The sequence below is a fragment of the Epinephelus moara genome, chromosome 18 (genome assembly GCF_006386435.1).
Source record: "Epinephelus moara isolate mb chromosome 18, YSFRI_EMoa_1.0, whole genome shotgun sequence".
Classification (NCBI taxonomy): domain Eukaryota; kingdom Metazoa; phylum Chordata; class Actinopteri; order Perciformes; family Serranidae; genus Epinephelus; species Epinephelus moara.
This window is the reverse complement of record NC_065523.1, coordinates 6,937,764-6,962,616: the sequence shown is the minus strand read 5'-3', so window position 1 is coordinate 6,962,616 and position 24,853 is coordinate 6,937,764. Positions and strand designations below refer to the sequence as shown.

Here is a 24,853-nt window from a genome sequence, read left to right as displayed (position 1 = left end):
GCTTATGGCAGCAGGTTGTCCATTTCCTCCAAATCCCAACTCATAATCCCCAGTGTCATATAGGAAGCCAGCTAACATTGCATGCACTGTGATTTGCTGTATGGGATGAGTCAGCCAGGGAATTATGCAGCCATGCATCTGTCAGAACTGGAGCAGCTATAAGGTGGCAACACTCTGATTCATAACGGAGCAGGAGATCAGAAATGTATCTTGGCTCTAAACCATTCAGTAGTTTACAAACCATCAGAAGAATTTTGCAGTACGAGTCAGCAGGTCTCTGATCAACAGGGGAAGGAAGACGCATATTTGGCCTTCTCACTCTCATAAGGAGAGAGCTGCTGTCTCTTTTTGTCGTCTTCACAACTTGACCTTGGTTGGGTTGAGACAGACATGGCAGTGACTGGGGTGTGACTTTAATGCTAGGGTTAACCATTTTATCCATCCGTTGTGTCAGTGAATCCCAAAAGGGCTGAGGCAGGAGAGAGTGAGGGAAGAAGGAGACATGAGCAGGTTGTCCACATGCTGACATTGAGGCTGTGATGTTTTGTCTTTGTGGCATTGAGGCTGTGTGCCATCTTAGGCCTGGACAGTGGGTGTCACAGGCAGTCCAGATCTGCAGAGGTGGAGGTCATCTGCTCCAAAAAGATGCTCTCAGAACAGTTCAATGTAGTTGATCCCTTTCAGACCACAGGTTGTGCTGAGCCATATTTAGTGGTAAGAGTCAGCAGAGCCTGTTGATCCCTCGGGTGACATTTTGTAGTGGTCAACTAGTTAACACCCCCACATATAGAACACCTTTTCATCATGTTTATTCATCAGTTGAGAAATTTTCTTTTATATGTCACTATATCACTTTGTCAACCATAGCACTTGGAATGCAGTGTTTCATTTGTTTCTGATCCGTGTCCCACACCACAGACTGAATTGTCTCTGTAGATGTTTTGTTAATATCACCTATAGACTGCATAAACCATTGGTTTGTGGTCTTTTATTTTGAAACCTCTAGTTGGCATTTTGACCGTATTTGGACAAGAGGGAGGAATAAGCCTAACACTAGCTGCTNGCATGACACAATGAGACAGAGAGAGAGAGAGAGAGAGAGAGAGAGAGAGACAGAGAGAGAGACAGAGAGAGAGAGTTGGCATTTTGACCGTATTTGGACAAGAGGGAGGAATAAGCCTAACACTAGCTGCTAGCTTAGTTAGCATGGTACATTTACAGCTATGGCTAACTGTGATAATACTAAGGCTACTTTTTGCTAGCAAAAAACAGGCTTAAATTCATTAAAACAAAATGTATTTACTGGAAGAATGGAACATTTGACTTTTAAGGGTTTTTAGTACAACCAGATGCTGAAAAATATTTTTTTAGGCTACCAAAACATTGCAAACAACTTTCTTGAACTGACATTACACCAAAATAGCGACAGCCACAGCTATGCCTATACTTTGTGAATCTGAGGTTACGCCATGGTTACATTAGTTAACCAATGCTGTCGCCATGGTCGCAACTCGTCAATGGACAGCACCCACCAAAGTGGCCACGCCTTTGATTGTGTGTAACTTTAAGCCTTAATACTATCTAAACAGGTGAGTTATACGAAAATTCACCCCCTGCATAGTTGTCATAAATGTTGAAAGAGACCTAAACTGTTTTTTGTACCAGGCTGTAAACATGTTTATTTCTGCTGTAAAGCTGGGCATTTTAACATGGGGGTCAGTGGGGAATGACTCACTCTTGGAGCCAGCCTCAAGTGGCCACTAGAGGAACTGCAGTTTTTGGCACTTTAGCACTGGCTTTATTTTCAGCCCCAGAGGTTACCACTTGGTATCACCTCCTGAGCAGAGCCCAAATACAGTAGAAACAAAAGCACAAACTGTGTCGATAACTACACAGCTCCTGTAGAGGAGCAGGGCTGAGGGTGATCATCCTTGGTCAGGTACTAAGATTCTTGACATTGGCCCGTACTGTTATACATACCCAGGACAGTGGGCATAAGTCAAGAAGATTAAGCAATCTTGTTTAACAGAATGAGCCATCAAAGGAAAAGAGGACGTCTGTGTGGTTCTTAAGCTCAGCGTGACTCTGTCTCTTTGTTGTGCAGGATGGACGTCTGAGGCCTGGAGATCAGCTCATAGCTGTTAACAAGGAGTCCTTGATAGGTGTGACCCACGAGGAGGCCAAAAGCATGCTGAACAAAGTCAAATTAAGGTGGGTTGTGTCTGCACATCTAAATCCATTCAGTAACCCTGAGAGTGCCACGTCTGTGTATCTCTGAGTAGACTGTGATCAAAGTGGGGGTCAGTCAGATATACACACTGCCACGCTCCACCCTCTTTCCTCTGCTTATATGTACATCACTGTGTACATGCTCATGTCTTTGTATTTTTATGTCTTGTTTCTCCAGCCAAGACAGTGCTGTGGACATAGCCTTCATTCCAGGGAAAGGACTTTTTCCAAGCAGCACGTCTCTCCACAACGGGGTCCAGAGAGCCGCAGGCAACAGCTACAACTCTGGACGCCTAAAAGTCCACATCAGATCACCTGAGGTCAGCTGCAATTTGTTTCAAGCATTAGACACATATGAGACTAGGTCAAGATTGCAGATATTCTGCCAGTGGATTTCCAGATATTGTAACATTTTATGACCTTAGCAACAAAAACAATTATGAAACAACAGGAGAATAATTTAAAAGTGGACAAAATATGATTAGGTTTGGGTTTATGAAACACTTCTTAGGCTCTGATTCCAGCTTCCTCACAGCAGGATGGAAGATTAAAGTTGAGAAGAGGGTTAAGGGAAACAGGGTCTTTCTCAGCTGTAGTGAACTTTAGGTCGGATGTGTTGTTCATCAGCTGTGTTCTTATTTGTGAAACTTGGAGTGTGCCCCTGAAATAATATTTTTTTTGGATTTTACAATGTCAGAGTCTAAACTGATTCCAGTGACACAGCCCAGCTCCCACAGTCATCTCCATTATGTGCAGTAGTTGGTAAATGTCTTTTAATTTCCAGTAAGATAGCAGAGTAAGTAATTATCGCTTCACAGTTCTCTGTGACATCCTGGAAATCAGAGCTGTCCTATCTAAACAGTTTTAAAGCCTTACCTTTGGAGAACATAATGACTGGGCAATGTTAATATAGTCATCTTTTGTGTGTCCTCAAGTTTGTATCTATTTTTCTCTGTAGATCTGTACAGAGGAGCCAGCCCCAGTGTCCTCACCTTCTCCTGACATCTGCCCACCAGATATCCATATCTCAGGTAGAACACCTCACTATACCATCCACACTCTCTCTTTGTTTCTCTTTGATTTTTGTCCTCTGCCGCTGAGCAGAATGGGTTGTTGTTTCACCGCAGGATTGGAAGTACTTAGAAATATTTCACATTACAGGAACTCAAATATCAAACATTATATCTTTATATAACTTTAAAGGTCTGACAGTAAGTCTGGCAATATTCTGTATTTTACTTAATGTCAATAAATCCCCTTTGCAGCAACACATGAATCTATAATCAAGTATTGTATGTGTATCAAAGTCTAATATATCGTCTTCCTCTGCCATAGAGCTCCAAACTATTAAAAACACATCAATGAACCACACGGTTGCACTGAGTGACAAGTTTCTTCATTACCCTGAGAAAATGTTGGCATTATATGTTTCTGCAAACCACAAAAACGTTATATTTGAACATAACGTGAGTATCATATCAATGTTTTTGATGTGATTTTGTATGTGAGCTGACTTTATCATCAGGAGGTGGGAGGGATGGTGGATGACGAGACAGGGCAAGACACCTGCCAAGCTACAGGCCACTGTTCAATACCAACAGACAACACCAGTTGTAATTTAGCGAGTCATTGCTGTGTTTCCAGCTGCTTTGTAGGCATCAAATGTGAGGGCTTTTAGCTACCTGATGCTGTTTTTCTAGATGCTTTTTAGCACCCCAACATCAGTGTTTTTAGTGATGAGTTGCTGTGTTTCCAGTGGCATCTCAGCCCCTGAACCCAGGTGATTTTTAGTGACCCATCGCTGAGTTATAGCAGCTTTTTAGCTCCCAGATGTGGGTGTATTTTTAGCAACCTATCGCAGTTTTCCCAGCAGCTTTGTAGTACCCTAACATGGGTTAGCAATCTGGTGCAGTTTTTCAGTGGCTTTTTAGCACCCAAAAGTGTGTGTTTTTAGCACTCATCCCTTTTTATCCAGCAGCTTCATAGCATCCCACTGTGTGTGTTTTTAGAAACCCATTGCTGTGTTTCTAGCAGCTTTCCAGCCCCCAGATGTGGGTGTTTTTAGCGACCTGTCACTTTTTTTTCAGCAGGGATTGTGCCACCCTAACTGGGAATGCTAAGCCAAAACATAATCTTTTCCTAATCATATCCAAGTGGTTTTTGTGGCTCAACCTAACCGCATGTTAACCATAGCTTTATTGAAATGTAACATTTTAGCTTGCAAATGTGGCATATCTGTCGTTTGCAGAAACATACAATGTCAACATTTTTTATGGTGGTTGGGATGCTGAAAACACATACTGTAGTTTATTTGGACTGAGTCCCATAGAGCACCAAATTAATCCACATCTGAAAATAGTCCCCAACAGACTTGCTATTTCCTCGTAAGGTTTGATAAAACCAACAGTGGCCAGCTATATATATCAGTGGGCTGTTTAAAGTCTTCGGTAAAAACCAAAGGGACAGAATTAAGAGACAGTCTAACATTGTGGGTTTTTAATCTTTTCATGTGGTTTGATAACAACAGGAGAAATATAGAATATGATATCCTTTTCCTCCCATAAAAGATACAATAATGAATGTTCATATAATTACTTTATGTGTGTTTTGGTGGTTATTTGACCTGTAATGTTGGTTAAAACCCTAAGACCCATCTCTAACCCTTTACCGTTGTCCACCCTTCTCACTTTCTTCCTGTTTACTTGTATGATATCATTTATCAAAGCAGCTATGCCATAAAAAATCCCTTTAAAGGACTATTTAACACCTGGCAAATCAGCTGAGAGTTGAGATTTTCAGTGATTTGTCCTAAAAGTCCCTGAAATCAGACACATATTAGATACACATATTAGATAAACCCATCTGATCCGAGAATGAATAACGGGGAACTTTTGCTCCCTCAGAGATTGGAGATTAAGAGGAGAGGATGGGATTTAATAGAAACCACAGCACAGTAGGGGACCTCCAAGTACACAGGAATGTGAGGGATCATGAAAGACTGTCTTGATAATAGTGGGTGTAGTTTTTTATAGTTTTATGCTTCATTTTATCCTCAGCGTGTCTGCAAAATGCAAATCTCTCTCCCTCAGACCTACACAGCTCATGATAATGATGAATCACAATCTTTTTAAGATGATTTGCTTGTAATGATCTGATAGTTAAAACATGGATGTCTAACAAGCTTTTGGTATTATGTTTAGTATTGGATCATGAGTGTGTGCTGATACACTGGTAGCCTATACAATGACTGACAGATAGCAAGAGACATAAATATATTTCTGACACCAAGCAGCGGCGAAGAGCAGTTCAACGCAATAATTACATTCTGCATCCGGGAGGCATGTTAATGAGTTTCAAGTGGGAAGAAATTCATTATAGATCAACATGTTACAGGACTCACAGGACTCTGTTAACTGTTTGGCTGTGGGAATGCCTTGGCCACAATTCACTGCTAAAAGTGAAACTACCCCCAAGTTGAATTTTGGCTGCATTTTGCTGCAGAAACAAACAGCTGCAGTTCGGTGGCAGTCGCACCGGTTTGGTGGCCCAAATGTGGCTGGGAAAATGAAACTAATTGCAGGGTGTGTATTTTTGTAAAACCAGGACTTTTGAGCACTGGATATTTGTTTTGCTGATAATGGTCTGTCTGAGAAATGGGCTTTTGGTCCAGTGGGACATTTTTCGAACTAATGGGACTTGGAACAGTGGTATGGCACCCTAGTTCCCCCCTGGTTAGCTCTGTGAGCACTGTTGCAGTTGTTTAGCGCTGTTTATGGAGTTAGCAACATTAGCTGCTAGCGGCTGACTCAGCCACCACCATGTTAAGAACTGTATCCACACAGTTTATACTCCCTGGATCTCAAGTAGAGCCCCTTTATGTAAACTAGGGACACCAGACCCAGGTGGTCCAGATTAGACCAATCAGTCAGCTGCAGGCAGGGGAGAGACACAGGTTAGCTAAATGTCCTAACCCCATCACAATAGTATTATGTCTCCTTCTTAACAGGCAATTTTAGTTATATTAATGTATTTATTAAAATGTTTTCTTTCAATTTGTGCATCGGTCAATTCTGATTTGTTATGTGATCATCTTGTTGTTGCTGTCTAGTGTTAGTAGACCCAGACAGGCTTGGCCCCATGTGGCATAGTAAGGTTACAGTCAATCAGTAAATCAACTAGGGATTGCATTTTTTGACAGCTTATTTGACCCATAATTGATACCAATATCAATATAGATATATCCACCAGTGTCCTGGTAGTGTCAGTTCAGGTCAGGGATTTCCATTAGACGATCAGTGCGGTCATAAACATCACGCCAGTTAATGTATTGTTACTGTAGATTAAACTACATGTGAATTTTAATAACATGTGTAATAGTTTATTTTAAAGCGGGTCAACCAGCGCACATGCAGACAACATATTTTTGCTGGGGAACTTAAAGACTAAAAACAATATACAGCAGTCAGTTTTTAGTGAAAGAGAAAGTGCTTGATGATAAAAAGGAAAGATTACAAGCAGACCAGCAGCTCTAATGTGAAGGGTCGCCCGTGGGTCCCAGCTCTGAGCCACCTGTCAGCCTGTCCCAATCCTATTGGCCTGGATTACCCCAGTCAAGGTTATTTCCTAGGTGCTGTGACCACTTAGCTCCCCTCCAGCCTCTTATTGGTTAAGCCAGTTGCTAGCCATGACAGATGTCAGCAGTTTGTGCTGAGGTGAGCAGATATAAATACTGACTGGATATCATTTATTATTTTTATAAAATACTGACACTGACTTCTGACAATAATCATTTCTGTATGATTTCATTCTTGTTAATTAACGGGAAACAAATGTGCAGCCTTGTTAATTTACTGCCAGTTTAAGTAAAGTTGCATTTAATTCATTTCTCCTGCTGCTGGTGGGCGCCTGTGTTTTAATTTAAGCCTCTTCAGCCGACTGATGACGTTGGGTCATAACACATGTATACTTAGACATACAGTATGCACGCTTGTCTCCCTGAGACAGCCGACCCCTCCGAAAGCCTGACCTTCCTCTTACCTCTCATCTCTTATCTCCCATGCAGTGTCTGACCTGTTCCAAAGCACAGCATGGAGACAGGTCATCAGAGACGTTCAATCCTGTTAGGGAGATAAACTGTGTCGATATGTGTAAAACCCTATGTGCACGCAACTATTATCACCTGGGGTCCTACTATACTTTCAGCCCAGTTGCCTGAAGAAAATGTCCACATCCTAAGTTTCTACAGTCCAGAGTTATGTTACATTATTATTATTATACATTTGCACGTATGATATCATCAAGGCTTCTAAAGTGAGGTTGTAAATGAGCTGACTTTATCATGAGCGAGTCGCATGCCAAGCTGTAGACCACTGTAGGAGACCAACGAACAGCAAAACTGGTTAGCAGCTTTGTAAGCACCAAACATGGCTGTTTTTTATCGTTAGATATCAGCGGGGGATTGTGCCCTCAAAACTGTGTATTTTAAGCCAAAACATGGTCTTTTACTAACCATACCTGAGTGTTTTTTGTGCCTAAACTGAAACACACATTAACTTCAGTGTTGTGGAAACATAAAGTTTCAATATATCCACGACATAATAACGTGCAAATGCAATGAAATGTACAATTCCAACATTTTTTTCTGCTGATTGGATTGTATATTTTGAAATTATTGCAGAGGTCATCTGTGTGAATATGACATGTCTGTAATTTGAATATGAAAAAATCTGCTGTGCTCAAGGTCAAGATTTATCTTTTATCTTGAGGGTCAATGAGAATTTCAGTTCATGATGTTGTTCATTCTGATGTTTAGAAATAATTTCAGTGCCTGTCGTGGTATACAAACCTTTGTAAAGCTATGAAATCAAAATGAAAATTGCAACTTTCTTAATATGCAAAAAATATTTGAAGTTGTAGAAACAATGTAACAATATCTACATATAATGTGTTTATAAAGATTTACAGTATCAATGGTCAATTCAAACCAAAACTGTGATCATCTGTGAACAGATTTAAAGCAAAAAATTGTGTGTAACCCAAAGTTCTCAAACTGTGTGTGATACTTAAGTTACACATGCACACAGATACAACTGCAACCTTCAGTTACACTTACTTGCCACATTTTTATACCCAAATGCAGGGCCAAAATGTATCCTCTTTAACTGTCTCAATCACTCCTTCTGTGTCTTTGTTTAACCTGACTGTTGACTAAATTTGTACTTTTATTTTGACAGTCCAGGGTTTCCCACACATTCATTTATTTGTGGGAAATTCCACCATTCAAGGAATACAGGCATACAACCCAACCTTCTAAATGATGTCTGATCATTTTATGAACTCAAAATCTTATAGGCCTTTAATTGTCGCCAAAGATGGGTACAAAATAAACAAAAGAAATACCACATTCATAACAGATGGGTGTGTCTGTGTCATTCTCATGAATGTGATATTTAATGAAGGCCTTGAGGGACTTTGCTCAGATTTGCCACAATCGTTCAATTGGACTCACAAATTAACTGATTAGAATTTGATGGTCGAAGGTCAAGGTCACTATGACCTCACAGAGGATATTTTTGGTTATAACTCGTGATTTTACATTAATTTTGACAAAATTTCAAACAAGCGTCTTATAGAAAAAAATCATCAGATAATGACATTTTATACGCAAGGCAGTAATTCATTATACCAGAATGACAACAAATTGTATGATGTGGAATACCCTGAACCCTGGAAGTAACCAGGGTTTAAAGCACGTCTGTTGTCATGACGGCAGATCTGTCAGTCATCACCACCAGCCGGGGGTGGGTGGATGCAAATCCTTTGGGTGGGATGAGGAGGAGGGTAGTCACTGAAATGAGTTCATACCCCTAGCAACAGGGGGTTTGCAGACACAGACACTCAGAGGAAAGGTTCCTGTTGCCACAGCGAGCAGACACACGAATCTGGGACAGACAAACTCATCAAATTAATATTAGGCATTGGCTGTGTGCCCTCCCCTCTCTCACTGTTTTCCCTCACTCTCATCTATATAATCATCCACCTTTCCTCTACTCCTCTCTTTTTAATCATCTGCTTTTCATCCCCCCACCCAACCACACCCACACACACACTCACACACACCTCCCCTATCACCACAGCCGCCCACTTCCACCAAATCCACAGAGAATATCTGTCCATCCACTCTGATATTACAGATTATCCAATGATATTTCTCCTCCTGTTGTTTACTAAGTGTTCTGTGGCCTCACATACTCTGTCCTCATTCTGTTTAAAGGCCAATAGTCCCTGCTTTGATATCTCATACAGATAATGTACTTTCTACATTGGAATGTTTTTTCATACAACTTCTGACCCTGGTCAGTGCTTTTACCATTTGTCTTTAACAAATTCAACCATGTTTTTTCATTTATCTTTTCATCCCCCTTTTTTTCCACCCTTCTTTTTTCCACCCTCCTTTTCTTTTTCTTCTCTCCTTTCTCTAGGTTCAACCAGCCAGAGGTCGCCAACAGGCTCCAAACCGAAGATAACACTGGACCCTTACATACGCCTCAAATCAGACAAGTTAGACTTGGTGAGTCATGTCCTCTGGTCAGATGGGCAAGGATGTTATTTTAAAGCCATGCTGCTAAATATATTTTTCCTGGCGTGTGATGCAAAGCATGTTTGGAGTCGTTTACTCAAGCTGTGGGATGGGCTCTCTTTGCCTTAGGTTTATTTGCTCTGGTACGTGCATGAATCTGCTCATCCACCTTGCTCTGTCTCTCCCTGTGATTTTCTTAACCTTTTCCTTGCACTATTGCATTGGTGCCCCCAAAGGCTGGGTGCAGGGAGACCGTGGCCACCTTGATCCAATTGTAGCCCCCCCCCACTGGCCCCACCTGGCCAAAATAATTAAAGTCCAGCATTATTGTCTTTAAGAGGTTGTGGCATGCTGATTTTTTAAGCTAGGTCAAAGTGTCTTGTGAAACTAGACAACTAAGGCATCCATTTGTACCAACCATGTTGGCATTGCTTGTCTGGAAACGGGTTAAATAATGCCTCATATTTAGGCTAAATTTTGGCAAGGGAACAACTAGCATGGCCATTATTAAAGGAGTCCCTTGAACTCTCACCTTAATATATCTAAATGAAAATGGGTTCTATGGATACTCACAAGGCTGCCCTTAACTGGAGTATGGTTGTTTCCAGTAAGTATTTGGTTCCTTACAATCAATTTATTCCTTCAAATTTAAGCTGTATATTTGTCTTTTCAAGAAAAAGGGCAACCTGCCTGTTTGAAAAACAATCAATCACCTAACATGTATATACAGATATATAACATATTAAAACAGGACTGTTATGGAGCTTAAAATGTTAACTGTACCTGTATTAGTCTATGTGCATCAGATAATTAGTAAAATAAGAAACCAAAAATAAGAAACCACGTGATACCTTAACTCTCATATTGACATAGTTTTCAATCAATCAATCAATCAATCAATCAATCAATCAATCAATCAATCAACCAATCAGTCAATCAATCAATCAATCAATCAATCAATCAATCAATTTTTATTGAATATGTTAAAACAAAATAAAAACAAAATCAAAATCAAGGCAGAATAAGGAATAAAGCCTACACACAAATAAAAACAACAACAACAACCAAAAAAACAAACAAACCTATAATCAACAGGCAACAAGGCCTTATCAGTTTGGAAAACAGTACATCTGCCTATATTCAATTTATCACCCAAACATCATGTCCAAAAGGGATAGGAAGAAGTTATAAGAAACTTTTCTAGTCCTACCCCCCTGTCCCCTTGTTCAACTAGCCTATATACTTCAATAGCGTAATCGAATGCCTGAAATTCAGTTTTGGCTTTTGGTTTTGGTGTGCCACCCCAAGATTTTCAGTGGCCACATCTGGCCACCCCAATGAAAAGTTTCTGGAGGTATTCTGCTTAAGTTTATGTACACAGTATGCATTTAGCAGCTTTGTACATCCTAGAAAATGAAACTAATAAGTCAACTAAGTTTAAAAATAACCAGCCAGTATTGACTCAAACGGGGCTGGAACCCTATGCTCACGTGTGAAAGTTCTGTGCTCAACCCATTCATCGTACCTCCACAGACTGTGTCACTCTTTATACCCCATGACCTGACTTTCTGGCAGTATATATATGTGAGTTTTTCTCATGAAGTTACAACTTTAAGCTCAAACCGTTTCTGAGATTGGCTCCAGGATTGGATCCATAATAATGCCTGTCAATAGCTGAATAGCTGCAGTGTGCAGTGTGAGCTTGAAATGATGGAAAGAACAATATGCTGATGACAATTATCAGAGCCTTAGCAGTTGTGGCGCTAACAAATGCAGAGGTAATGGGGTCATTAGATGTAAAAAGATGCTTCCTCTGGGGAGCAGCAACATGCTCAGTATTGTAGGCAAGGTGAGGCAAGGCAAATTTATTTATATAGCACATTTCATACCCAAAAGCAAGCTAAAGCGCTGTACAGATTACTCAAGTCATTGGAGCCCAATCACAAAGCATGCCTCAAAGGGCTGTACAAATAGTAATTTCCACTGAGTTTCAATATCAATTTAATCTATAAAGTCCAATATTACAAATAACAATTAGCCACAGAGGGCATAACAGCATACAACATCCCTCTGTCCTTGGACCCTCATAGTGAATAAGGTAGCACAAGATGAAAGGTCATGAGGTCGCCTAAAGAATCAATCCTGTGGGGACCATGAATATCCATGCCAACATTTCATGGAGGCTGAAATGACAGCTGGAAAGAGCAGTATGCTGATAATTATTATCAGAGCCTTACTAGTCATTTTGATAAATATTGTAAAGGTAATAGGGTCATTAGATGTAGATTTAGATGTGGTACATTTAATGGCAGCCTGCCCAAACAGATTATCAATCCATATTAGAAAGTTTTTCCTGATGGTAGCACAAAAGAAAAGGTCATGAGGTCGCCAAAATGATTAATCCTCTGGGGACTGTAATTATACCCCCACCAACATTTCGTCACAGCCTGGCTAATACTTGTATACCCAACATGCAGTAGGTTAATTAGTTGTCATGATGGTGGTGGAGAACACTGGTGACTGTGAAGGACATGGTATATGATCCACAGCATTTTCATACTCATCAGAACATCCAGAGAGTCCTGTAAGCTGTATGGAGGACTTTGCATTCAGTACGTCTCTCTGCTCATTTATTTAAGTTTTGAAAGAAGCTCCATGAAGCGAATTCACACTGAAGATTCTTCTCATTCTGATTAACTGACTTGCAACTTTTCCACCCCCAAGCTCTCTCTTCTAATTATTGATTTCTCTGCTCGCAGTCTCTCTCTGCTTGCTTTATCACACTTGCACTCTTCATCTGTACATTATTTTTACCCTCTCAGCACATTGTCTCCTTGCTCCCCCTCTCACCCCTGCCCTCCAGCTTCCTATTTCTGTGCTGATGGTCTTTATTTTCCTTTGCCTCTTTCTCTGTCTCACTGTCTCTTCCTCCTGTACAGATTTGTTACTGTTTTTCAGCTTTGATTTTAATTTAGCTCAGCAGTACGTTGATCCTAATCTACCAATTCATTAATGGGATTAGAGAGACAGAGACAGAGAGTTTAAATGTTGAAAACAGGCACAATTCTCTCTTGATCTGTTGGCTCATTTGCAAAAGAGAGAGAGTGAGATGGATTAGGGGTATTTTTAGCTTTGAGACCTACTGTAAAAGATGAGCAACTGTCATAAAGCACAAAAAGTCAATGAAAGAAGAACAGAAGGATGAGCCAAGTACAATGACTTCAATTTCAATTTTATTCATAAAGTCCAATATCAATTAATTACAGTACTTTACAGAGAGGATGGTTGTGGTATATGCAAATATATTACAGTAGGTATAAAGGTATGAAAAATTAAATACCGCCCAAGCCTAATGTAGAACAACATGGCAGACTCTATGGAAGAGCACCTACTCTTTATGTATATATTAATGGCTCATTCTACAGTAACGAAAACACAATGATTATACACTAAAAAAATATAGTTAAATATGAATATGATATTCCATTTCTGCCAATAGACACCCCTAAATCCTACACACTGGACCTTTAAGTGATGCTGCAAAGAAACTATGGTAAAGATACTGTCTTTATATCCCTGTTTACATTCTGTCTCTGTCTCTCAGGCTCTGTCCTTCCTCGGGTTGGATGTCACAGAGGAGAAGAGGAAGAAGTTGAGACAGAGTCTGACCACAGACCCACAAGGCACTGTGGCCTATGGAGGTGAAGCACACACACAGAAACACACTCACAAACACACTCACACTTCCAGTTGTGTCAACAGCAAGGTGAAATATCTGCGTTGAAATCCTGTCATATCACAGGCTCCATGTGATGGCTGCATGTCAGCAAGTGTCAGTGAGTGGCTGTGTCACTTGGGTGCAGTGTCACATTGAGTAACCATGAAGCAGCTCTGTGTCTGTTTGTAGCCAGGCAGACATTTCTATGATGCTCCATACCTGTAACTCTTATCACAGCAGGAGCTGGGTCATAAATGCTATGATATTATAAAATGATATTTGTTTATTGCTACTAATTACTAATCAGTACGAATTCTATCAACTAATTAAGGTGTCATAAAATAAATCTTCAAATGTATGCTAAAATATTAAGTTAAATAACATATCATAAACACTTTTAGGTACGAGAAAATTAAGTTAGAATTTCATTTCTTCAGGGCTGCAATTAATTATCGGTACTAATGTCTTCCAGACCTATAGTATATGTATACATGGTGAAGCATTTTTGTCACTCTTAAATCAAAACATCAGGATTATTTGGGTGTTTCGATTAGATGCAAATAAAATCGGGAACCAAGTCATGTGGTGTAGGATTCTATGGCAACAAACATGACACATAGTGCAAAGGTAAGAGATATAGCAAGGCAAAATGGCAAGCTGGGATTGGTTTTTACTCTCACTTTTGCAGGCAAGCGTGTTTACAAACAGTGAGTGGTTATCCTGCAGAGTATAAGTTGGCAAACAACCCCACTTTGATCCACAATGTTTCATTCTATTTTGTCAAACCCCAAATCCCTCAACAAATTACTTCTCAGATGGTTTGGTGTCATGATTATCTTGGCAAAGTTCACTAGTTCTCTTTATTTTGCATTGATAAAGATAGCAGCTACCTAAAAACACTTTACTATCTTCTTATAGCCTTTTCCTGCTTTGTGGGCATCACTTATTTTAGTTTTCAGAGTGCTAGGCAGCTGTTTAGAGGAGCCCATGGCTACTGATTGTTGGGACAAGGTTTCAGGAGTCAGAATATTTATAAAGCTTTGAAATATGCATCAGCTGGCATTTTACTAATGATGATTGTGAGCAAGCCATAGCCCTAACAAGCTCTCCTGTCTTTAGATTAGTATTCTTTGGTTTGGTAGCCATGGTAACCCTGGCCTCTTTGTCACCAATAGCAAACATTTCTGTCTGTATTTTTCTGTTGACTCTTAGACTTCGTGGAGGCCACCCGGAACATTTTCCAGGAGAACCTGGAGGAGCTGGGTTTAGGGACGGGACCCTTCATGTTTTCCTATCATGAAGCAGCTAGTTTGATGGACACGTCCGCATTCCACTCCCCCGTAAGCAGTCCTTACACAGCTTTTCACATGCTAGCACTCTCACACAGAGTATATTTACAAGATACCTAACAGGTGTAGCTTCATTTGCTTCATTGTCATGAAGGTAACCTATAAAATACATGACTGTGTACACGTGTGTGTGTGTGTGTGTGTGTGTGTGTGTGTGTGTGTGTGTGTGTGTGTGTGTGTGTGTTTGCAGACATATGAATCAGAATGCAGCTACAGCAGTGAGGAGATGGAACAGTTTCAGACAGAGGTGAAGCAGCTGCAAACCCAGATGAAACAGCTGAAGGTGAACTCAGACACAGACACACAGTTACATACATGACATTTTCTTACAATGTGGAAAAACTTCTAGCAAAGTAAAATATAAGGGACTACAATTCTAAAGTGTTTTTCAGTCAAAGAAGCCACTGAGTCTTAGGGATAAAATCGTAAGGTGGCCTTGAGCCAGTGGCCAAAGCTGAGTTGGAAAACAACTGACACCTGTCTATGGTAACCAAATAAAATGAAATGAATGAGGGCAAAAGGAAGCATTTTCTCTGTTATGTAGTCTGGTTTCACTGAGCCACAGAAGTGCTCAGACCCTCTGACCTGATTGATACAGCTGTCAAAACCCTCCCAGGCTTCATCTGCTGCCTCTCTTGGCAGGTGATGCTGAAGGACATGGAGCATAGCAAGAAAACCCTGGAGGAGGAGCTGCAGAAGACCTCAGAGGTGAGACTCGAGCCAAGACAGTATATGGAGTATAAACAGTATAGACCGTGTCACTGCTATACTGCTCCTAGGGCAACATCTTTGATCCCTGTTTACTTCCTGTTAGCTAAGGCATCAACAAATGTTCTAAGAGGAAATACACCCATATAGAATGTTTATGTTGTCAAGTTTGAAACAGACAATAAAGTAATTGAATGTTATCCACTGGTTTGTGAACTCCTGTTTTGAAGACTCAAATTTGGCATATTGGCTGTTGCCATCTTGGATTTTTGGAGCCAGAAATGACAATATTTGGACAAGAGGGTGGAGATAACCCTAATGCTAGCCGCTAGCTTAGTTAGCACTGTGCATTTACAGCTATTAGCTGTGATATACTAATAGAGTGCTGCAGGGATGACATTTATTTAGTTCACATAACCAGTTTCCTCAGCAAATAGCCTATGGAATTTTCCCACTGGCTTTTGACTTCTTGCAGAAAATAAGCTCTGTGAAGAACAAAGTTTTATGATAATTACACATTTTGTTCAACAAGATAATTGTCACAAATGAACACCAGTTTTATGATTTTTGAAGCGTAAATGCAATCAAAAAAATGATAATTACACCACGTTCGCATGACTTCACTGTTGCCACCACAACAAGGCTGTATAGTCGTGTTGGACATGATGACGTTCTATAGTCTCATTTAGCCACTCCAGCAACCTTCTTTTTTAAGACAGGTAAAGGCTTCAAAATTTATGAGTGGGGTATTTACTGAGGTATTTGATGTCATAGAACAAAACGTGAAAGTCTCTTCAGCCTGTGACAGACCTTGTTTCAGGCATCTAACCAAAAACTCATTCAAAAAACCCCACTGACTTCAAGAGGAGCTAACCAGGAGTGCTAAAATACTAACTCATTTCTGGGTTTTAGGACTCATTTCTGCACAACGATATGCTAATTTTCACTAGTGAAAAACAGGCTTAAGACCACTTCTTTAAAACATGTACTTATCAGAAAAACTGAATATCCGACTCCTTGAGTCTCTTTTAGTACAACCAAACGCTGAACAAGACGTTTTTAGGCAACCAAAAAGTAACAATAAACTTTCATGAACTGAAAACACACTAAGATCGGGACAGCTATGGCAACGTCTATACTCTGAATCTGGGGTTACACCATGGTTACGTTACCTCACCAACATTATCACTGTGGTGGTGACTTGTCAATGAACGGCACCCACCTGTCACTCACAGCAGCCTTGCCTTACATTATGCATAACATTAAGCCTTATTAACATTTAAATAGGCAGTTTAGCACGGGGGTCTATGAGGAATGACTCGCTCTTGCAGCCAGCCTCAAGTGGCCATTCAAGGAACTGCAGTTTTTGGCACTTCCATGTTGCATGGCTGTTATTTTCCATCTATTTAGATGATGGAACCAGTTAGATTTGTTCACAAATATAAAATAAAAGAATCAACTATAGAAGTATGCATAGCGTTGCATCACATGCTACACATGAATACATTTACCACTCTGTTGTCCTTCCCAGAAAGCATGTCTGACTGTGGAGGAGAACACCCGTCTGAAGAGTCGTCTGCAGGCAGCGGAGGCTGAGGCAGGCCAGCGGCAGGCCAGCAGTGCGGAGCAGGACTACGAGGAGGTTATACAGCTGCTGGAAGCTGAGATCAGAGACCTGAAGAACCAGCTGGCCAGCAAGAGGCAAACACGAGGAATGGAGTCCTCCAAGGTGAGTCTCAAGCAGGTATTTAACAATTTCTGTTGTATGTTATTTTTTACTTTTATCCTTATTACATTTCAGAAACAGTGTACTTTTGACTCCACATTTATTTCAGTGTGTAAGTATGTTGTGTGTATGTGTGTTACTATGTACTTCATAGATTTGGATTTTACATACAATACATGTAATCAACAAATAAAATGCATACCCAACAATAGGGCTAGGTAGTGACTTTAGGTTCTTTTATCTCAGACATGTTAGGATATTACATACCTTGACATGTTTCGGCGGAAACTTCGGCCTTCCTCAGAAGTGTCACTTGGTGGTGGTTGTGACGCGTCTTTATCAGCTGATCTGTCAATCAGCCAACACTAGGGAGCCATCTGCTGTCCGTCCGCCGCCTCTCCAGGATGCTGCTCCAGGTGTGGGAGAGCATGTATGCCCCCTCGTCCCTGTTCATTGTCCCTGGGCCCCGCTTCCTTATTTCAATAGCCTCCATGATCCAGCGCCGGTATTTGTTGTCCTCAGTGCATAGTCCAAGAAACCTACAAATCAGCCATAACAGATCACTGCAAAAGAGAAAATCATCTTATGGACTGGGATAAAAGAATCTAAAGTCACTATCATAAACTAAAGACATAATGAACACCATTGAACTAATAGGGCTAGGTGATATGAAGAAAGTCAAATATCACAATATTATTTACCGAATACATCTATCAATATTGTGATGATTTTATAGGGTTGACTAATCCACAAAATATTAACATAGAGATATAAATAATAGTTTAGCTACAACAGTCTGGTGAGTTATGAAAATGACATCACTTCACTGTAATGCAGCCTTTTAAAGGGTCTATGTTTAATTCAAAACATATGAATTGACTCTCAACAATCTCTGCCAGCATCAGAAACTTGTGCACAGACTTGTTTAAAATCCGCCGGAGGCTTGTTTCTGTGGGATGGCACCTGTAACACCTACAGACAGGAGGTAAACAGATAGAGCAGCTGTGTGTGGAACAACCTCTGCAGCTATATGAGCTCAAGCCGAGAGGCAACAATTGACTGTGCAGACATGAACCCTCTCCTACAGATAACATCGCATGGAATTTAAATAGCATTGAGCCAAGCTTTTCCTTTCCTCTGTTCTATCTCCATCCTCTGTCACAGGCTGGAGGCCCTGCAGCAGCGTCAGTGTGCCCCAGCTTTTCTCTGTGATGCACAGCCCTGCTGAAAGAGCCACAGCGCTTTGCCTCTGTTTTCACCCGCAGCAGCCTGCTTTGATGAAAAGAAGGCTTTATATTTATTTCCTCTGGCTCTCAGGCTTACTGCCTCACTACCTGTGGCTTTTCATCTCAGGTGGTAAATCCTCTGGCTGTACACTGGCATACGGCCTTACAGGATTCCTGTGAGGCAGAGCATTATCCAGTGGCAAATATGATGAGAGAATAACAGAAATGAGGACAGCAGGTTCTGAAACCTCATCACTACTCTCCTCTGAAGACCAAAATAAATATGACAGCTGCTGAGTACATGGTCACGTGGTTAGATGAGTTTAAATATGTGGTCTAATCTAGTGGAACCTTCCTCCTACACCTTCTTCTTTCATTTTTAGGGGTTCAAGTCTGTTGGGTTGAAACCATATTATTTTTGTGCTGATTTATTATTATTTTTCTTTCTTTGTTTATTGTTGACATACCGAAACAAATGATTGATTGTGTGTGTGATGTGTGTTTCTCAGGATGAGGTGCTGGAGCTGAACAAGAGACTGACAACTATCGATTGCCAGCTGAAGAAGTCTGAGCTGAGCAGGAAACACCTGGAGATCTCCAACAAGAAGCTGCTGGGCTTTGCACAGGTACAACTTTAACTGGACACTCTCACATTGAATTTGATTTTCTCTGTTCATTCACTCCTTCCATTTTGTTTTAATGAAGTTTTCTACAGTAAAGCATGTCACTGAAAACACACTAAGATCGGGACAGCTATGGCAACATCTATACTCTGTGAATCTGGGGTTACACCATGGTTATGTTACCTCACCAACATTATCACTGTGGTGGTGACTTGTCCAAGGAACGGCACCCACCTGTCACTCACAGCAGCCTTGCCTTTCATTATGCATAACATTAAGCCTTATTAACATTTAAATAGGCAGTTTAGCATGGGGGTCTATGAGGAATGACTCGCTCTTGGAGCCAGCCTCAAGTGGCCATTCAAGGAACTGCAGTTTTTGGCACTTCCATGTTGCATGGCCATTCAAGGAACTGCAGTTTTTGGCACTTCCATGTTGCATGGCTGTTATTTTCCATCTATTTCAATGATGGAACCAGTTAGATTTGTTCACAAATATAAAATAAAAGAATCGACTATAGAAGTATGCATAGCGTTGCATCACATGCTACACATGAATACATTTACCACTCTGTTGTCCTTCCCATGTCTGACTGTGGAGGAGAACACCCGTCTGAAGAGACAAATCTCTAAAATGATTTCTGTAACTTTGCTGTCATTTTTAATCATTTTTAATCAGTCATTTTTAAACAGATCAGCTAGATCAGCTTACAGTTTGACTGGTTCATAGCCCATATTTGACAGTAGCTTGTTTAAAAGATAAGTGCTGTATTTGTAGTCATTTCTAGTTTTCTGTAGAGTTTGATAAAAGTAATTCATTACCTAACAGGCCTTTAAGACTGTCAATAGATGAAAACAGACTCCACGACAATCAGCATGTGTTCTGTCCCATTTCATAATCCATGCAGAGTGGGACACTTCATGCAGTCTCATACACTGGATTCAACAGACAGACAGCACGCGGAGCTATTCAGAAACACCTGACAGTTTTTAACATCCTCATGCCCTACAGTACTAGTTCCCTAAACTGTTCTGGAGCCAGTCTGCCCCCCAGTGGCCGAGAGACACACTGCAGCTCCCTGCAACATTTGATAAACCAGACAGACTTGTCTCACCCTTTCTTTTAAAGTCACTTGTTTGAAGAAGGTTTTCAAGTCTTAAGCAGCAAAAGAACAACGTAGTGGGATTGGTCCACATGCATGAGTCATATATATGGATTGGTCTGTCTTTTCTTGCTTCTGAAAGGCTTAAGTTCAGTGACAAACACGACTCTACTGGCAGTCAGGCTGTAGACTATGGCACTAAATTTGTACATGAAAGACCACTTCGATAAAGATCAGACAGCATATTCATAAGGATCTTACCTTACTACTAGGGGCTCTCCTAAATGCAATTAAAAATTCCCTCTTATGAGCTACCCGCAAATTTGTTCAGTCAGGTAGGAGATTTGATCCGATACCACACGATATGATACCATATGATATGATACGCTAATCCTTTATTCCTCCCACAGCGGAGAAATTTGCAACATTACAGCAGCAAAGGGATAGTGCAAACAGGAAGCATCAACAGAAAAAAACAAAGCAATGTATTTGTACGAATCAGTAAAAAGAAACAGACAGATCTGTATATAATAACCAAGCTGTACAAAACAAAGAGCAATATAATAAATAAACTATTAAAACACAAAGCAATATAATAAGTAAGCAGCAAAAAGAAGCGAAATATAATAAAGAGACAGACTAAATGGCTGATCTCACATTATAGACTGATGAAAGTATAGATATTGAACAGTTTAGCATATACTCATATTGAGTGATGATTGTAAGCAGTAAAAATGAAAGCAAGATATAATAATGAGAGTGAATGGCAGAGTTTACATTATTGCATGCATCATTTGTAGATACTTCACAGTTGGTATGTGCAGATATTTCATAAGTGATAATTGATTGTCCATGATTTTCATACTGTATGTGTGGTCTACTGTCATTCTGAGTGGGAGCTCTATTTGTTGGAACGGTGGCTTTGAAATCAGACCTCCCCATCGGCTCTGAAAACACTTTATCACCTTCTCTGTCTTTGAGACCTTCAGGTCCTTGTTTCGGTGTCACATGAAGACTTGGTATCTGAATTGGTTCAGTGTTATTAAGAAATCAATGTCAATTCAGAACTTCACATAATTCTTATTGTGTCCTCAGAACGTCCACAAAGTGCTGACAACACCCAGCCTGTTTGGAGGAGAAGGCGGGTAAGAGGCTTTGAACAGCTACTGCTCTACATCACATCTTTAGTCACCCACAGGCAGCTCTGCAGCAAGAGTCCTGCTGTAACCACTCTTCCTCTGTGTGTTCTGTTTACCAGGAGCAACAGGTCATCTCCCGCCACTGACAGCCCTGACACCCCGTCACCACTCCCTGATCCCGCCTTCCAACTGGCTGTGGAGGCCAAAGAGCTGGTGGCAGGAGTCTGCACCCCCACTGCTGATGACAGAGGTACGGAGAACACACTAGAAATACACCAGAGCAGGCTGAAAAAGACTACACTGGAATACTCTACAACACACGACACACTGGAGCTGAAATAATGAGTTCTTTAATTGATTTAATAATGGATTCATTGTGAAATCAAATTTGATACTCAATTAATGTTCACTGATATATATTTATGTTTAATCATTCTGAGATGGTTTGGTCAAGCATGATAGAAACAGGCTCAGTCTGCTGCAGGTTACATTGTAACTCAAATTACTCTATTATTGATTTTATTTATTTTCACTTTCTGTTTTACAATTTTTTTTTTCAATGATCATGTTAAAAATGTTTCATCCTCGGCTAATTTCACAGCAGTTGGTAGATTAAGTTTTGATAGTGTGTGTAAAAGTGAAGGATGAACCTGACTGGCTGGTCAGTCACACTGAATGCAAAGCCAATTTTCGTCTTGCATTACTCACACAAATACAGCTGCTGGAGTGTTTTTTCTTTTTGGACTATTTTGCATTTGGTGAATATTCACCCTTCACAGTGGTGCTAATGGTTTTGCCAATTGAGGAAGGCAGCTACCCGCAAGCTTAATTTGTTGTAAAGTATAACCATTAACTTGAATCAAGAGATGTGAACACAGTTAAGATGGAGGCTCCATGCTCTGAATCAGCATGAACCAGATGGCAGCACTCTTTATCTTTCATCTTGACCACAGAGGCACATTACTGAGTCGCTCTTTCCATTGGTTACATTCCACAATAAAAGACTGACTTAAATTACTCAGAGCATTTTTTCTAAGAAGCAACTAAGAAAAATAGCTTAAACAAGTCACAAATAAATACCATATTTTGAGAACTTAATTATGTAGTCCTATGGCATCACTCACTAATCTCTGAGCCCTCTTGTCTGCTTTGTCTCTGTAATGTTACAGTGATGATGATGAGCTGTAGAGCTCCTGGTGCATGCAGACAGCGACAATACGTTTGTCCATCATTTCTGATTCTCGGTCAATTCAGGTTATTCACAACTAGATCTCAACACTGATAGGCCTCACATCACATGAATTTTTCGCACATGTTGAAAATATTTAAACTGGCATGATTATGTGAATTTCATGTGTTAGACTGATTCCTAACTTGACGCGAACAAGTGAACAAGGGAACATCAGATTGTTCCAGTTACTCCCAGTGAGGATGTCGTGAGCTGCTTCATGCTATAGCAAACGGGCTGAGGGAGGTGGTTAAAAACCACTTGCCCTGGCTCTATTTTTGTTAAGCTTCGTGCACCCTCCGACCTATTTTCAGAGCAACAGAAAGTTGCTGCTCTGGCTCGATCAGGGCTCGATAGGCTCCCTGAATGTTGTTGTCGCTCTTAGTATTTTTAGTAATTACTAATACAAGTAATTTAAGTAATATGAGTAATATAAGTAATTATATTTTAGCAATTTTTCGTGCTCCATCCCCAAGAGTTCGCCCACTCACTGTATGTTAGGAAGATGCGTTAGCATCATTCACGTTGTCTGGCACAAATACGCACCTGTTTGCATCTTTGCATTGACTTTGTATGTAATCACGTTTGGTATGAAAGCACCATTACTGAGCTTAATACTGAATGGAGCTGGTGGGATGGTGTCCAGTGCTGCTTCATCAGTTGCTGGCACATCAACTATCCTTGTCACACACCACAAGATACAGATGATGATACTGAGCATGTTAAAGTATTTGATTTTGTTTGTTTGTCTTTTTCTGTCCAACTGTGATTGACCTTTAGAGTCACCGAGTGCATCAGAGGCAGCATCAGTCCCAGATGTTAACCCTCATCATATGTGAGCAACAAAGAGCCAGAGAGGACTGTGAGAGGACCTGGGCACGCTGAAGAGGCTGAATCAGCAGCTGAACCCACGATGGAAGACGTCATAGTCAACAGACTGGACACCATCCAACACGCCTTCTCAAAATAATATCACTTCAATCCAATCCAATCAAATCCTCAGTTGACAGAGACAGATCAAACACAACATGTTTTAATGCCAAAGTTTGCTCGCACACATCAAATTAGTGTCTTCTTTTGAAATATTCGACAAGTCTTTCTGGAGGGTTCAGCAGCAGCAAGGTGTGTTGCAGTCAGCTGTGACCCGAGGCCTCTCATCATTCGCCCATAATCTATGTACAGAAGTCTCTATGAGAAATGCTCTGCCAAATAAAAAGTCTGCTGGAATTCTCTCTCTTGTTACTCAGACAGCAGGTGGTGTTGGAGGAGCTGCATGACCAAGTCCACAACACACACATGCTGCTGTAAACCTTGTTAATACTCCTTCCTGACCACTTTTCTAACCCCTCCCACACACACACACACACAGTTTCACTCCCTGGATTGCATGTATAGGAGGACTTGTTAGCTTGGAAAGAACAATCAGAGCTGGTCTGTTCAATGAGTCTTCCTCTGTGTCATAATAACTCGCTGCCATCTGCCTCCATCACACAACTTCGCTTCTTTGCTCTGCCACAGGGCTTATGAACTGTTGAGCAAAAGTAGAAAACAAACCAACAGTGTCCCTTTGTCCATCTTGATACCTCTCCTCGTGCCCTTATTCATTAAAGAAAGGCAAAGAATGAAGTATTCAGAGATACTGGAGTGGAGCAGTGTTTGTCATCTGTGGCTTTGTACTGCATGATTCATATTGATGTGTCTCCTGCATCCAGGAGTGGCTTTGATGTCGCTGTAGCTCCTGCTGTGTAAACCTGTGTTTGGTAGTCACAGAGTCTAGGCAGCCATAGGCTACACGTGGAACATTCATTTCATTTATATGAACAGCTGCAAATACTTTTAAAAATACTGACATGCCCTGTACTTCAACAAAATTGCATCTTTGGTGTGGCCTCATATCTTTCTGTTACTGTTTTATATTAAAGGACTAACTGCTAACTGGATCTGATGGTGTGTTTACTCCGATTTCTTAACGTCATATTTCCACTACTAACTAAAACTGTTTACTCGGTAAACATGTTTATTTCTGCTGTAAAGTTGGGCATTTTAACACTGGAGTCTATGGGGATTGACTCAGAGCCAGCCTCAAGTGGGCACTAGAGGAACTGCAGTTTTTGGCTTAATTTTCAGCCTGGAGGTTGCCACTAGGCCAGGGACCTACCACCCCACCACTCCCCAAAAGAGAGAGAGAGAGAGAGAGAGAGAGAGAGAGAGAGAGAAGAGAGAGAG

General features: G+C 40.7%; 1 protein-coding gene across 3 annotated transcripts in view; it reads left to right on the top strand.

Moving 5' to 3' along the window:
- si:dkeyp-72e1.9 (syntaxin-binding protein 4) overlaps nucleotides 1–24,765 on the top strand; it is a 109,436-nt gene extending 84,671 nt beyond the window's left edge. Inside the window, exons 9-21 of one of the 3 annotated variants that reach the window (XM_050070094.1) lie at nucleotides 2,105–2,211; nucleotides 2,408–2,549; nucleotides 3,188–3,260; nucleotides 9,711–9,799; nucleotides 13,413–13,509; nucleotides 14,739–14,866; nucleotides 15,066–15,158; nucleotides 15,530–15,583; nucleotides 17,115–17,312; nucleotides 19,045–19,161; nucleotides 21,356–21,405; nucleotides 21,519–21,649; nucleotides 23,408–24,765. In XM_050070094.1, coding sequence (XP_049926051.1) covers nucleotides 2,105–2,211; nucleotides 2,408–2,549; nucleotides 3,188–3,260; nucleotides 9,711–9,799; nucleotides 13,413–13,509; nucleotides 14,739–14,866; nucleotides 15,066–15,158; nucleotides 15,530–15,583; nucleotides 17,115–17,312; nucleotides 19,045–19,161; nucleotides 21,356–21,405; nucleotides 21,519–21,649; nucleotides 23,408–23,466 — 1,338 coding nt within the window. In that variant the 3' untranslated portion in view covers nucleotides 23,467–24,765. Of the gene's footprint in view, nucleotides 1–2,104; nucleotides 2,212–2,407; nucleotides 2,550–3,187; nucleotides 3,261–9,710; nucleotides 9,800–13,412; nucleotides 13,510–14,738; nucleotides 14,867–15,065; nucleotides 15,159–15,517; nucleotides 15,584–17,114; nucleotides 17,313–19,044; nucleotides 19,162–21,355; nucleotides 21,406–21,518; nucleotides 21,650–23,407 lie in introns of all 3 variants that reach the window. The other 2 variants (XM_050070093.1, XM_050070095.1) reach the window with 2 other exon arrangements.
- Nucleotides 24,766–24,853: the final 88 nt, after the last annotated feature.